Below are 16,659 nucleotides of genomic sequence, written 5' to 3'. Positions count from 1 at the left end.
GTTTTGTATAGAATATGTTTTTTAAGAACTCTGAAATCAGGTTTTCCCCCTAACACCATTATTGGGAGGAGGAGGAGGAGAGAAAGATTGTTAAATGGTTGTATTTGTTTAAAAGAATTCCAACAACAAATCCTTTGAATCATGACCGTTGGTTTTTTAAGTTGCCAATTGTCAATACGCTCGAGGCGCAAAAGACAATGATGCTATGCCCTTTGACAACAGACCGGGTCCTTGCGGATTGAGGAAATACTTAATACGCTCGCCGGAAAAGGGGAAATTGCCAAACACGGTATCTCGACATATACCTCTCCCTAATCCAATCAATACCAAGTAAAAGTAGAATAATTAATCACCCCAATAATCAGAAATAATCAATAGTCAAAAAATACGAACCAGCAGGCAATCAACATCAAGATTTTCGTGGTTTTTCCCTTCAGTCCCTCATCGACGAAGTTAGGTTCACGCCGCCGCCGCCAACCAAGTCGGCGGCGATTATCAGAGATATATTCCATGTATTAAGAACAGGGGAAGGTAGAAGTGGTTTATTCAACTATGATTCTGCGACCAACCACAAGGGAGAAGAAAGGATTCCCATGGTCGAGTGATTTTAGAAAATGGAATCGATTGGGAAGAAGAAGAAGAAGATGATGATGATGATGAGAGAGTGGGTTTTACAGGATTAAAGCAGAGACTATTCAAATTCGATCTACCCATTGGAGAGGAGATCGTGGTAGAGCCTCACGCATGCACTTCGAGTTCGGGATTGAATTTTCGCCGGCGAAGTCATCACCATGTCGGGCGTCGTTACTGAATGGGAGGGAGGTAAAGGGGGAGGACCATTAAGGAACACAGCCCTGTCGCTGCAGATGTGGTCTTTTTTTGGCTTTGCATAGGTTTCTTCCCGGAAGAAGAAGAAGAAGAAGAAGGAGAAGAGGTTGCCAACTGGTTGCAATTTTTGTTGTAATCATGGAAGGAGTTGCCCGTCTTGGCAGGATGATTTTTCTGGTTGATGTGCAATTTTTCCCAAAAAAATTTCCATTCAGCTGTAAGTTCGCACTCACATTTGATTATAGAAATACATTTTCTGCTTTTTATTTTCATGGGCTCAATCTGAATTTAATTATTTACTCGTACTTTTGAAAACAAAATATGTAGAACACAGCTCACTGTTTTCATTTTCAAAAACAAGAATTTGAAACTTATCTTCTAAATAGCCAATCAAAAGGGACGTAATTTAAAAGAGTTGACTTAAAAATTCCAATTCATGGTTTTTCGAAGATGACCAAGGCATGTAGCTACAAGAAAATCGATGGTTGAAATAGGTGGACTTGGGGGAGTCTTGGATGATTGGCTTCATATGGTTGTAGTGCCGGTCTTGAGTGAACTGTGTTTTCTTTGAAGTACCAAATGGAAAAATATAAAATAAAAAAATAAGAGAATTCTACTCAAACTTTTGAAAACATTAGTCAAAATGAAATAATAATAATAATAATAATAATAATAATAATAATAATAATAATAATAATAAAGAAAGTATGGAGTTTTAAAAGCATTTTCAGCCTAATTGGCTTTGTGATGTGACCATGTTTAGAAATGAAGGGAAAAGAATCATATGAGAAGTGGAAACTTCTCGTAGTTACATATTTATATTGCAATATAAAAGCTCAAAAAACCAACCCTGTTTAGAAACAAGGTACATGCAATGTAAGCAACTTCAGAAATTCCAGCAGAAATAATAGCAAATCACAGCTGCTATTTGAACCAACCCATCTCAAATCCAGTCACATCAATGCTAGACCATAATAACCAAAAGATAGCTAGTCATTAATACCAAAGTCGAAATGTCATAGCAAACTTCTCACACAAACTTCAACAACTTGTTCAAAAGAGCAACATCTCAAATACCATAAGAATAAGTCTTAACACGGTTTAATTTCAGCAAAGATAAATATAGAAGGTCTGCTGCTAAAGCAGCCGGCATATGTATAGCTGCCACCTAAAATTTAAATAGTCTCAAACCTTGCGAACTTGTCACAAAGTTTTCTGATTCTCCATAGCTGGGGTTTCCATGTCCTTAACTCCAAAAACAAGCCATCAACCACTGGTACTTCCCATATCCAGGACTCGTACAGCTGATATCAGAACAAACAAAAATTTAGAAAATGGATTCAAGTTTCCACAATTCTATACTAGGAGGATACCCTATTTGCTCAACTGAACTGGAATTTCATCAGATATTTTGTGAGAAGGCAAGTCTTTACTAAATGAGGTACTAAGGCTCCTCGTGGACTTTACCCACTGCAGTACTATAGGGTGGCCCATCAGAAAAAAAGTAAAAGATTGTCTGTAGATATATCAAATTTGGTAACCCGAGGAAGGTGAGAAGATTCATGGGCTCATCAAATGATTAATGATTTTTAAAAGAGAGCCCAAGGTCAATAAACTCACTCAGACAGACAGGGCCGTCTGTTTGCAGATGGGGCAAGTGTTCTTTCGCAAGAGCCATCTCATAACGCAGTTAGTGTGAAATTCATGTCCACAATCCAGCGTCCCCACATCTTCTCCATCATCATATTCCTCCTGCAGTTCAATTAAAAGAACAGAAAACACATGGTCTGAAAATCAAAAGAAACAAAAAATGAAAAAAGAGGTAAATCAATTTTGCTGTGTGGAAAATAATCAAATGTTCTCACCTGACAAATGCAGCATGGATCATCTGTTGGAGGTCCAATTTTGATGGAACGATACTTTTTCTGCTTCATGTGTCCAAGGACATCTTCCTCAGTCAATCCAGTGTCTGCATCTCCAATGGTCTCTTCGAGTTCCAACAGTTCCTGACCCAAACATCATTGATTTAGGAGCCACTTTATATCCATTAAAATTGGTAGGAAACTTTAAACGCACTGGAAATATTTTTTCTTGCTTATTAATTTGTAACCTCATAAGACATATTATCTATGTCAAGACGCATTTCTTCATGCACATCATTCTGCATACGCATCCCACTCAACATAGCACGATCGATGGCCAAAATACTCTGGTATGACATCAACAATGCATATGTATGTTATACCAATGAAATCAAAGCATGAGAATTCTCCAGCAAACAGGAAAATATATTTAAATAAATAAATAAATATGAAATTATTAAACATAATTTTTAATCACAGCTAAATATGTAATTGTGGTAGTAATGCCACTATTGATAACAGCCCACATATGACAACAAATTTCCTATCCCACGGGAACCAGAAAATATATAAATGGATAAACTAAATGAGGATGAAGAGAGGCATCAAACACGAATCTTCACAATGACAGCACTCATAGACGTATCCAAAACCTACCTCATTTGGTGGGATCCCTGTACGTATGAATTCCAAGGCTTGGTGAAAATATTCTTGCAAAAATGGAGTGAATAAGAATCAATTTTTTAAGTTCTCCATTTTTTAAGTTCTTGTTCACCCAATATAGCAAGAAAGTTACCAATCAATTCAGGAAAAGATGATTCACATATGACCCCAAACCACTAATAGATTAAGTAACCACTGAACAAAGAGGAAGAAATGCAAACTTCAGATGAACATTATGTGCCTTCTGAAGTAAATGCCGCATAGATTCAGCATAACACGGCCAGAAAACAACTCCTACCAAAATGACACCATCTGCAATCACAATCAACTCCAAGACCACACAGAATTCGTCTTGAAAAAGTTTGGGCATTAAAGCACTCCTTCCAAACTTATTCCAAAAACTAGAAAATTAAGTCTTTGGAGTGCTGAACTTATCACAAATCACAAACAAACTAAAACTTGATGTGTTTACAAACAATTATATTTAGCAATTGATTTATGGGGGAAAAAATCAGTGGACCACATAACTGATGGATTAGCATCTACTTTTGTGGATTAGCTATTTTTTTTGCAACTTATTGCCGAAATATGTTAATACTCAAAGAAAATTTTGTGAATTAAATAGTTTATTTTATATGTAATCTGGTTTTCAGATGTTTTGGCAGTCTATTGCCATTAGAATACTTCAATACCTAGAACTAACTTTTGTGGATTGACTCGTTTATTTTATACATAAATTTTAACTAAAATTAAGACAATGACCATATGAAAATTTTAAAATATAATTAAAATAAATATATCAGTAAATTTCCTTTAAAAAATTTAAACAACAGACATTTAAAAAATATTTTTAATATTTTAAAATTTTCATGTAAAATAAGATTGTTCTTGTAAAATGAATTTTGAAATATAGTAATTAAGAAATAATTATAATATTTTTATTCAAATATTTTTAATTTGTATCTTTTAGGTATTTTTTATTATTTTAATCATAGCTTTTATTTTAATTGTTATTTGATTGAAGTACAAAAAAGAGCATTTTTTCAATCAAGTTTTTTATTTGTTTAAGTTCTAAACATACCCAAAAAAGTTGTTAGTTTTTGTTTTTTAGTTTGTTTCTGGTTTTCAGTTTTCATTTTTTTTATTTTCATTAATTTTTTATAGTGATACCAAATGGCCCAAAGTGTTTTAATCTATTTTTTCAAAAGCATCAATAATTTGTCTCCCCTCTCCAAGAATCTATTCATAATTGAGCATGTTCAAACCTACAAAAAGAATACGAGTGCATAGCAACAGCTTCCATCCTGATTCTCAGGCACACTATCACGGATTCATAGCATACCTCAATGCTTGATTTGAACTTGGCATGGAAAAGCTTCCATCAATTTGCACATTAGAATGCAAATTAGAGAAGGATATGGAGCAAACAATAAAAGATTTGCAATATCTCAGGGGCTGGGGAAGGAAGACATAGACTGCATTGTATTCATTGAAACATTGTGATGCAGACTGCCCAGTATTCAAGAAAATTAAGCACACAACTGAAACATTACAAATCGAATAAAGTTCACTCAACAATCATCGAAATTCAACCACAAGCATCAAATTCAAGTTCCAAAAACTTTGTTAACACTTTCCAGAAAGTAAACCAAAAAGAGGCCAAACAAATGTATTATTCTCTAAGAATTAGATGGTTGAGATGACTCTCAGAAGCCATGGAGGAAAAACAGTCAATTTTAGTAAATTTCAATCTTGCAGGTGTTCTACATGGCATAACTGTCTAGTCACAACTGTCTAGTGAAAGATAGGTCTAGGATTATCTTCACCCCCCCTCCCCCACCAAAAAAATTATCTGTGATTTCAAAATTGCATGTGCAGTAAATATATTATGATCTTGGGAACATCAGAATAGATATTTTGATTATATTGATAAATATAAAAAACATCAATTTTTTTGCTAATCTAAACAATGTGAACTTAATTATTGCTAAATACATAAGATGTCAAATATTGGATTACGAACTTATGAGACTTCGACCTTCTAATGAAAGTTTCACAGCAGCCTCTTTTCCATTTCCTAATAATTTCATAAGTTTTCATGTTTTACGACTATGACTACACTTCTGATTTTTCTTTTCTATATTGATAATAAAGTTAATATGTTGGGATTTGATTTGATGTTATTCATGGGCACCAATGTTCTTCCCTAATTAATGCTAAGAAAGAAAAAATGGAGATGGGAATAAATTTTCAAATAATAGCTTGATAAGTAAAAAAAAGGTTTGAACACCATGTCACCATAACCATCAGTTATTATGAACAGAACTCTATTATTAAGCAAGATCAATAGAAATGGTAAAAGTTCAAGTAGTTATCTGTCTGACAAACTTACCTCAGATATTAGTCCGCCACTGACCCGCTCAGCCCAATCCCACATTTCAGGGGGAATTTGTGAATGAAGGTTGGTGTGTCTCCTCAGTCTACTCAAAAAGCCTCTTCGCAGCTGCATACGAGAAAGCACTGCATTAGGAGGTCTAGTCGGAGTCACTATCCCTCCAATAATAACTTGAGCACCAGAATGTGGCTGGCGGTTGCCACTATGCTGTCCAAACTCCAAGACATCAGATGTGGTTATTGAGCGATGAACAACTTCTGAGATTCTTTGTTCATAATGCCCAGCAGTGCTTTGATGAAGAAACAAGGCATGGTTAGATGAGGGATGGATGCCGGAAAGAGAGCCATTTTGAGAAGCAGAAGCACTATTTACAAAAAAACTTCTATTTCTATTAGCAACAGGATTTTGTGTGAAAACATTTCCCCTTTCAGTCTGCAGAAGAAGCATATTTTGTTCAGAACCATTTCTTGGAAAGCTGCTTGAATTCCCTCCCTCCAGTAATGCATCATCTCCATTTAAAATACCAAAAGGAGACATAGGGGATGTAGGAGACATGGGAGACATAGGAGGCATAGTAGGAGACATTGGAGACATAGGAAGCAGCGGGGACATAGGAGATGTAGGAGATGCAGGAGACATCGGAGACATAGGAGGCATAGATGAACTCATGCCTCTTGAATTGGCAAACTGATTCCAAGTTGAAGACTGCAGAGTTTGTAGAAAACTTTGAGGAACCATATTCACGGAATGGGGAACTTGGGAAGCCATATTTGCAGCTGGAAAAACTTGAGAAGCCATACTTGCAGCTAGGGAAGTTTGAGGAGCCATATTAACTCTGACTGCATTTAACCTCGGGTCCGAGGGACGATTACGAGAGAACCTTACAGATTGTGGATTTGGTGAGAGCACATGAGAATTTGCTATGTGATTTTCAGATGAAGACAGATTGGCCGATGCAAAAAGTTGTTGATTTCCTGGTCTCAAACGAACATTTCTCGCCAAGTTTGGTCTTCCTACCACGCTTGAATTTTCACGCACATCAGAAGCTGCTTGTATTGTAACCTCAAGTCTAGTGTTCAACTGTTCTGGGTATCTGACATGTGGCATATTAGACCGGGGAAAAGATGTATTCAAGTTGTGGGAAGCATTTTGTTCAGCAGAAACAGCTTGCCTTTCTGAGAGGTCAACTGGCTGAACAGAGTTTGAACTTTCACCCAAAGACAGTTGTCCATAAGCATTCTCAGGTTCTTTCCTTTTGAAGGATTGACGCAGATCATCCGATGAGAGATTGGATCTTCCATCATTCTCTTCTCCTATAGATCCAGGAGTTCTAGATGAGATTAAAACCAGATTAGAAGAATCCCCGGCAGGTTGAACCACATCAGTGTCTGTACTTTGCTTGAAGGGGTGAAGAGTTATATCTGCTTCAATATTCTGCTCTCCAATTTTATTCCTGCCTTCATAATCAGCATTCAGGTCTATATTTTGAGAGACATGATTAGAACTAGCACTGTGCAAGGTCAATGGACGATTGGTAATTGGAGCATTACCGAGGCATCTGTTAACACTTTCCAAGGGAGGGGTATTGTTTAGCTCAGAATGCCTTGCTTCTAATCTTTGACTACTACCAGCATAAGCATCCTGGGAAGACAACCATCCATGCTCTGAAATAAGGTCTTTGGGAGCTTCCAAGTGCGGGCTCACCCCAGAATTAGACTGACCTATCCAACCCATGTTTGAATCACCAGCATGATGTAAAACATCCTCTGGAACTTCATTATGTTGAACCACCTGAAGATGGCTATCATCATCATCATCATCAATGATAATAATTTCAGGAACAGAAGTAAAGATATTCCTACGACCCCGCATCAATGCTGACATATATATTCCCTTTTAGGCTGAAGACAATAAATTCCAGATATGTTACGTCCAGAATTTAACCGCAGACCTGAAATCAAATTACATATGTGAGAAGGTGCACTAGACTAATCTGATTTAGCAGAACCAGGTTTGTCAAGCAACATAAAAATATAGTAATGGTCAGTAATTTAAGATGACAATAAAAAAAACAAAAATTGTATCACAAAAAAAATTTGCATACACACAGAAGTTAATTCTTACATGCATATATGTATGTATGTGGGTATAGCTAAATGAAATTTCAAATTTCAAAAACTTCAATAGTAGAAAGCCAAAGGAACCAGTTGTGTGAAACTTTTATTTATCCGTCAACTAGAATAGCAGCCTAGTCCAAGATTGAAGGAAAGAAAATTCCTGAATCAATTAACTACTGATAATAACAGTGTCCAATTACATCTGTATAAAATGACCCCATCGGTTCACCCTTACAGAAGCCACATCTTCTAGCAAAACAATCATTTTTACTTCTTTTCACTAACTCCATTATTGTCTAGTGAGGCTCATCCCTTCAAGATTTACTTCAAATGTTATACTTTCTAGCTTCTCTAATCATCCAGTTAATGTTTTCAACATCCTCATATCAGCAGTACCTGCTTTAACATGTCATTTCTTTTGCTAATCCTAAAACACAATTATTACCATTGACATTTCAGGTGTTTCACTCATGGTTTTTATGCAATGATGACGAAACAACATTAGATGCATGACAATGCGTTCCCATTTCAGCCATCAAATTCCTCAATCCTTTTTTCGGAAAAAGCACCAAAAATGATCCCTTTTATATAAGAAAAGAAAAATTTTATTAAGAGAAAGAAAGAATACACAAGATGAAGGGGAAGAATCCATTAAAAAACAAACAAACAAACAAACAAAGCACCAGCTAATAAAGACCAGAGCAACAACAAAGTTAAAAACATAGTATATCAAAGCTTTCCAGTCGCACAAAATATGAGTCAAAGGAACTCCTGCAGAAGCACCAGCTACTAAAGACTAAAGTGAGGCAAAGAAGACTACTCTGTCCCAAGGCAAATGAAGAGGAATAGAAGCATCCATAAAGATCCTAGAATTGCTCTCTGACCAAACATCCCACACCATAGCACAGCACAGTACCATAAAACTCTACAGTCCTTCCTTCAACTAAAACCGCAAATCTCAAGACAAATAACTCCTCAAAATTCTAAAATAATTAAATAATAAAAATAAAAAGATTCTAAAACCTCCAAACATAAGAACCATACAAAAATAAATAAATAAAATGTCCACAAATATGCTTACATAGAATACACATATGAGTTGATAAAGGCTTATTTGCAAGGTTGTTAAAATCAGGTACATAGGATTGCTACAATGGTTTGCAGGATTGGATCATAGAATCAGATAGAGCTTGTAAAAATCTAGTAAATACATATATATATATATATATATATATATATATAAATGCATTTGTATGTTGCTTTTTTTTGTATATAAATTTCTATGACATAAACCTATAAAATTGGCTAGTAAGTGTTGAAGACTCGAAAAATTACAAGTATTTACAATAGGGCCCTCATACTACCCAAAAAGAAAAATTGTTGCATTCCAAACTTTGTCAAACCAGATTATAATGAAGATGAAACAATAACTAATAAAAAAAATAAACATAATTTTTAACTCAAATCAGTCAACAAACAACCATACAACATGAACATCCATTTTTCTTTTTTTTTTTTAAAAGTCAGCAAACAAAAGCTAAACTATCAAGCAAGCTTCTATCTTAAATGTTAGAATCCAAGTCACCTTTTGTCTCATTAGTATCACTAAGACTATCATCATTTACTTAATCAAGGCCATCATTAAAAATCCTCAGTTGTCATTATCATTATGATTGTTTAATGCATCAAGGTATTATCTATCTAATCAAGGCCAACATTTAAATCATCCTATCATTATCATTATTATTGTTAAATGCATCAAAGTATTATTTACCTATCTAGATTCTTAACGTTTAAAGTTTGCACCAATTAATAATCACCAATGAACCAAAAAAAAAAGTCATAATTTCGTGCATATGAAATAAACCAATCACTTTCTAAGTTGTCCATTTCATATACAAGTTGTAAATGACAAGAACCAAGCCTCTAGGAAATATATTTTAGTAAAGATCTTAAAGATATAAAAGAATGCAGGATCATACGACTCTACCATGATCCTACTACTATTCTACCAGTCCCAATGATCCTAACGATCCTACTTTGATCCTATCAATTTCTAATTCAATGCAAGATCAGGATCATGCTATTAAAGTAGGATTGTAGGATCATACAATCCTATGATCCGAATCACAATTTTAACAGCCATGCTTATTAGGCCTCCTCTGTAAACAAACATTGGCGTATATTCAGTTGAGAATCATGCAACAAACAACCACCTTAACTTCAAAAGGAACCTTGGAGTTCCTATTATCTTTTTTTTTTCCACAAAAACTGGACTCTCAATTGGGGTCTGGAAAATATAGGAATAAAAATTTTCCAAGAAAAAAATTACTACAGCTATCAGACACCAAAGTCTCTCATCTGGAGACAACAGAACTCGACATGAATCAAGAATAGTATGCAAAGAACTAAACTCAACCACCACCCAATCTTTAAGATTGAAAGAACTCAACACCAACAATCTGTTGCAGATCAGGAGGCCTTCTAAGGTTCTATCCCTGAACGTGCGTATTTTTTTGTTTTGATAGTTCCCCTCTAATTTGTTTTTACATTGTTCTTTTTGGAAAGTCAGGTCTGTCTGGGTTGGTGGATATGGTGGCCATTTCTTTTTCAAGTTTAGGAAGGTGCAAAGGCAGATAAACCCTTTGGAGATGTGCAATCGTATGCTGTATTGTGGGGTGTTAAAAGATCTTTGGTTTGGGATAAGTTTCAATATTGGGCTTCATTATGGGCTACTGCTGGTGGCTGTTTCAACTTTCAAGTCTTTTCAGCAGATCATGATAGGTGTGCCATTTTGAATTAATTTTTTTTTTTTTTTTAATGTTGTTTCTGTTGCTCCTTTTTGAAGGATTTATAATTCTCCAGTACATTCTCTATATTACTATATCATTCTTTTTCGATCCATAAAAAGATTGTAGATCTCAATATTCCAAGTGATATTAGAATCTTACAGACTGTAAAATTAGTAATGGGAGCATCATGAATGGTGGATGATATTGGGAAAGCCTCACAAAAATGAACACCTCTTTCCATATTTGCTCTTGATCACCTTAAGCCAAAGGGACTCAATTTCCAATTTGAAATGGCACAATCACTCCCCTCTGATGATATGTTGTTGAACACCTAAACTCCCTATATCTTCTTTTAGATCTAGGCTTCTCCATCACTTCCAACTAACTAAATGGTCTTTCCCACCATCCCCACCCCAAACCAAAGAAAATCTCTCAACTTCTCCAATCTCTCAGCCACACTAACAGGGATCCTTAATAAAGGAAAAAAAAAAATGGAATTGCTAGACAAACAAACTGAGGCGAGACTAATGCAACCACCTAAAGAGAAATATGTACACTTCCATCCATCTAAAGTCTTATCAACTCTCAACAACAGAAACGAAGTAGAACAAGGATTATCCCTAAGAAGATGACCTAGAAAGGTCGTAGGCCACTGGCCACGCCAACTAAGATGCCATAATGAGAAGCATCCTATGGATGCAAGATCAAAACATCAAATTAATCAGACTAGACTTATCAAAAGCTCGAAACAACCTAAAAAACCTATAAAACAATTAAAAGAATTCTAGCAACCATCTAAATCATCTTGCAAAAACGAATATTATCATCCACAAAATGAAGATGACACAGAGCCCCCCCCCCCCCTCCCCACACACACACACACATAAAAAACAACAGCATGAACCACACAAAGTCACAACCCAAACAAATCCCCAAGCTCACCTCAAAAAGAAGGCCTGAGGTTAGGACAAGAATGGCCATAAAAAGAAGTAAACCACCACTCTCCTCCACCTATGTCTTCTAATTCAAGAAGAACAAACCTTGACAAAGCATTAAAACACGACAACCTCACCCAATACTTAAAACTTAACACCCCCACTAAATCCTAATCGAAAACACATCCATGGACTCACACTTAGCTTCCTAAATGAAAACAATGTCTGGCCTACAACCTAAAAAAACCTCACAGAACACATTCCTCTTAACCTACCACCCAATCATCTCATATTCCAAATGGTATACCTCTATCACCTTCTCCTCCTACCTGGTAATACTAACCAACCGAAAACCTACATTGTTCAGGAAACATGAAGGGTCTGACGTATACTTCCCACTTGCTAATGGCTCAATAGTTACAACATCCCCTTTAGAATGCAAAATCCCTTGGTGATTAAATGAATCACTGGCAGCTATGACCTCTTTAGGAGTGGCCAAGATCCTTTGTCAGATTAACAGAACCCAAACCAGAACCAGTTAAATCACCCCTAGATTTAAAGGATGATCCAAAGCCAGATTAAAATTACCCGAAGAAGGAACAAATTAAGGAGCAGAATTGAATGTAATAGAATCAAGGAAAAAGTTAACTTCTTTAAAATAAAAAATAAAAAAAATAATTGGTTTGGTGAGTGAGATTATTCACCAGAAAATCCCTCTGATAGCAGATTTTCGAGACTCATGATCAGCACCATCAACCTAAGAAACACCACAATCTTCAGTCTCTCCTTAAACATATTAGCAACAGCCAAAAACTGTTCAGGGCATCTAGCTCTATCATATATGTCATCATGCTTCCTCAAGGCATCTGTTAGGAGCCCTTCATCTTCTTCTACCTCATAAACATCAGAGTCTTCAGAGGCTGACTCAATTACTTTTGCCCAGATTCCAATTTCTGTCTGAACGCCTCTCACAAGCCTTGAAAAAATCTTAGACATAAAAACCAAACCTTTTCCAGAAAGCTAGGAATTATTGGAAGATCCCTGCCCTATTTCTTAATATACTATAGCCAGCCACATTTCCAGACACAGTTTGAAATGAAGTCTGGACCCTCGCTGTATTATCCTTGTCTAGATATGCCTCCACATCAATCCAGCAGTACTCAACACCCTTACCACCCAACTTCAACTGAAAGTCCAAGGCATTCTTTGGAACCTCAGAACTTCTTGAGCATTGCCAGAATATTGTAAAGGGTATTTAGAGCAGTAGAAATATTTTCTGTAGCCATCAAACCAGAATCTCTGTCACCTACATTGATGAAATTGATCTTTATATAGTCCAACTCCATGCCATTATCTCACAATCATTCCTATGACAATTGAGGTCTTCAGACAAACATATTTTATAATTTTTTGAATTTTAAGAGCTTAACGAACTTCAACTTTAAATAAACTCAAAGCTATAATTTCCATAAGAAGGATGAATAGCAATCCTTTGACTCAGAAAAAGCTGACCATATGCAAACAGAGCAACTAGATCACAAAGGTCACTTTAATACCCAATAATACCCCCCCCCCCCCCCAAACAAAAAAAAATCCTAAAGCATCAAAGCAAGCATGAAAACAATGTCATCTAACACAAAGATGCCAAATAACTGGCATGCCAAAGAAAACTTAAAAAAAGAAATAGAACTATTTACAATATAATCCGGAAGCACAAATAAGTGACATTATCAAAGGAGAAGATTTTACAATAGCCAATAGGCCATCATCAAGGTCTCTTTCATTTATAGAATTTTTCCCATTAGTTCCAATCATCTAGCTTTAAACTCTTATGCATGATTGAATACAAGAGAAGTGAGTAATGAGTTGCTAGGTTTTTATCATGTGCTTTAATAAACATTTGAAGTCCTTAATTTACAAATTGAAATATTGAATGTCTGTAATATTGCTAGATTAGAAAATAAAAGAGTGGAAATTGTGAAAATAGTATTCATAAATAGAACAAACAAAAATTCTCTTCCTCACCATAAAGTTTTTCTAACATTTACATACGAGAGTTGAAAAGCATTTTTTTTCCTAACTTTTCCATGTATTGTTGTACAACAAGAAAATAAAGTGGCATTTTTTTTGTAATGCTTTAGAAAATGAGACATAAAAAATAAAACTATATTTCACAACTAAACAAGCCCTAAATTGCTCCGGTGGTTCAATCATTGGATACCAAAGTCAGTTGTTGCTTAAAGATCACCGTAAGAATGATAAATAAAGCATCGATGTGAGCATAATCCAATATTGACTATCTGTAATTTCAAAAGAAGAATTTGATATATTAACAAAACACAAGATAAAGAACATTTTAAATAATGAAAAAACAATAGAAATCCTTGCCTATTCTCCTCTAATAGCTACAATGAAGCAAAAATTATTAAGAGGAAAAACGAACAGTAACTAAAGAGCTATATAATAATATGAACGTGTGAGATGTCGATCTCAATAATCTAACCCTAGATCATCATTCACACATGGACACACAACCAAGTCACTATAAGGCCGCCAAATCACTAATGCTTGCGTGATTAGAAATCCATGATCCACAATTTTCAATTCATAAACTTAACAAAAGAAGCCATAAATTTTGAAAAATAAAATACGAGAGAAATGGAAAATACGAAAGAAATGAAAAATTTATTGATAGGAATAAGCAAGTAAAGGGCCTCGCTCTCCAATATTGATGTCGGTGACAAAACTCTAAGCATAAAGAAAAGGCTATTACCCTATTATGGTCTTGCCAACCATGGTTTTAGGAGGGGGAATTTGAATACGTTCTAAACCACCAAAAAAAAAAAAAAAAAGATATACAAATTTTCAAAGGGAAAGGCTTTAGGCTAGCCAATTCATGAAACTATAATAGATCATCAAGACAACCTCAATCATAAAGAATCCCTTCCATAGATTCAAAGATCTAACCCTAAACAATCATGCATGAAAGCATAGAGGGCCTCGCTCTCCAACATTTGTGTTGGATACTGAACTCTAAGCCTTAAAGAAAAGGCCATCGCCCTAGTATGATCTTGCCAACCATGGCCTTAGAAGGGGCAACCTGGATGCGAATCTAAACCCCACACACACACACACACACAAAAGAATTTTCAAAGGGAAAGGATTTATGTTATCCAGTTGTTCATGAAACTATGATAGATCATCAAGACAACCTCAATCATGAAGAATCCCCTCTATAGATTCAAAGATCTGACCCTAAACAATCATGCATGCAAGCATAGAGAACCTCGCTCTCCAACATTAGTGTTGGAGATCAAGCTCCAAGCCATAAAGAGAAGGTCATTACCCTAGTATGGTCTAGCCAACTATGTATGGTCTTAGGAGGGGCAATCTAAATACGATTCTAAACCACAAAAAATTTGAATTTTCATTGGGAAAGGCTTTATGGTAGCCAGTTGTTCATGAAACTATGATAGATCATCAAGATAACATCAATCACGAAGAATCCCCTCTATAGATTCAAAGATCTAACCCTAAACAATCATGCATGCAAGCATAGACAGCCACACTTCCCCATGACTACTAGATCATTAAAGCATGTATGGTCTAAAAATCAATCATTTTCATTCAATCAACCAGTAGATTACCACACCCATGAAGCCGGTGAGGGAAAAAAGGCCCAAAAGGGAAGGAGGATTAAACTGATCTAGCCCTTAGCTATAAACAAGACAGCCTTCATACGAGTTAGGGGCATGAACTCGCCCATGGATGCACCATTTAGCATATGCATTCATCATTTTTCAAATTTGAACAGTAGGCCACACAAGAAATTTTTTATCAAATGCCAAGAATGGAATTAACAAAACCACTTTATCTTAGAGAGAGAAAAACAAAAAAAAAAAAAAAAAAAAAAGAAGTCCAAAGAACCACATACATTCTATATATCCTTGAATCAACTTGTATAAACGGCAAACACCCCACTGGATAAAAAGGAGCTATATGAACAAGTCATAAACAGTGTGTGTGTGTGTGTATACATGTACAAATATATAGTTGTTACCTTTCCTTAGTCACGGATGAAATCAATCTGTTGACAAGAGAAAAAAAAAATGTTATGAACTCTAAAAAATCAAACGCAAACACCAAAGGAAAGAACAAGTAAAAGGGAGTAAGCAAGCATATATATTCAAAAGATCATCACCATCAACTGATCTAACATGAAATCAAAGATAGATGGTATACCCAGAAGAGATGAGAATTGGTGAAGGCTGGAAATGGGTTTGCCTGAGCTGCAAAGATAGATAGCTCCAGACTCCAGAGCCCCACTAATTAAAGGACTCCTCCACTGTCTCTATCTCTCTCTCTCTCTCTCTCTCTCTCCTTCCTCTCTGTCAAGCACTCACTCTGAGGCCGTGGAAGGCAACTGAGGGTCGTTCTTAATTTATAGCGATAGAAGCGGGAGCGAAGCGGGATTTTCACGGAGTCGACAAAAATCTGGAAATTGAGAAAATTGCCCGAAAATATTGAAACCATAATTACAATACCAAAACGGACAACCTCGTTGGCAATGTGTCTCGTTGGCGGCTGTCCAATTGGACGGAATCGCCACAGAAACAAACACTGAAAATCCTCGTGTCATCGACCTCTGCCTGACTTTCTCCCTGTCGCTATTAAATGGAAAAGAGCTCAGGTCGGCTCCCCAAGAGTGCCGTTACGTTTGTTCATGCAAACCCTCCCCTTCCCTCCCTTGTGCTTATCCTCTCTCTCTTCAAACTTTCCTTCCGATACCCCCAAAGCACGCACTATTTTACTCCTTTTTTTTCCTTTTTCTTTTTGTTTTTTCTACTCTTTTTTTATTTCTTTCATTGTTAAATTTTTTTCTTTCCTATTTTTCACTCATTTTTATTAGGGTTCCAATGTTGTCTAAGTTCATTATTAGTGCCACTTCTTTAACATTTTTTTTTTCTCTTTTTAGTATTTTTAGGGTTCAAATTTTATGTGTTTGAATTGAAACAACAAACGTATTAATTGATCTTATTGTTAGTTGGTTCAGTTTGTCGTCATTTC

At 35.7% G+C, this 16,659-nt stretch overlaps 1 protein-coding gene across 1 annotated transcript; it reads right to left on the bottom strand.

The window, feature by feature from the left end:
• Positions 1 to 1,803: 1,803 nt before the first annotated feature.
• On the bottom strand, positions 1,804 to 16,347 carry LOC131144300 (E3 ubiquitin-protein ligase MBR2-like). The gene is made up of 7 exons (XM_058092860.1): positions 15,835 to 16,347; positions 15,653 to 15,679; positions 5,746 to 7,699; positions 2,939 to 3,037; positions 2,694 to 2,834; positions 2,449 to 2,580; positions 1,804 to 2,132 (listed from the first exon to the last, which is right to left on the bottom strand). The coding sequence occupies exons 3-6, from the start codon at positions 7,630 to 7,632 to the stop codon at positions 2,449 to 2,451; spliced, it is 2,259 nt and encodes a 752-aa protein (XP_057948843.1). The 5' UTR covers positions 7,633 to 7,699; positions 15,653 to 15,679; positions 15,835 to 16,347; the 3' UTR covers positions 1,804 to 2,132.
• Positions 16,348 to 16,659: the final 312 nt, after the last annotated feature.

Source organism: Malania oleifera, chromosome 1 (genome assembly GCF_029873635.1).
Source record: "Malania oleifera isolate guangnan ecotype guangnan chromosome 1, ASM2987363v1, whole genome shotgun sequence".
NCBI lineage: Eukaryota > Viridiplantae > Streptophyta > Magnoliopsida > Santalales > Ximeniaceae > Malania > Malania oleifera.
The sequence above is the reverse complement of the archived record's forward strand: the minus strand, read 5'-3'. Positions and strand labels throughout refer to the sequence as shown.

Excerpts from the sequence above, each read along its gene's own strand:
- LOC131144300 (XM_058092860.1), bottom strand. The coding sequence starts at position 7,632 with ATGTCAGCATTGATGCGGGGTCGTAGGAATATCTTTACTTCTGTTCCT. Across the intron at positions 2,835-2,938 it reads TAGATAATATGTCTTATGAG|GAACTGTTGGAACTCGAAGA; the intron begins GTTACAAATTAA and ends TGTTTGGGTCAG. Across the intron at positions 2,581-2,693 it reads ATCCATGCTGCATTTGTCAG|GAGGAATATGATGATGGAGA; the intron begins GTGAGAACATTT and ends ATTGAACTGCAG.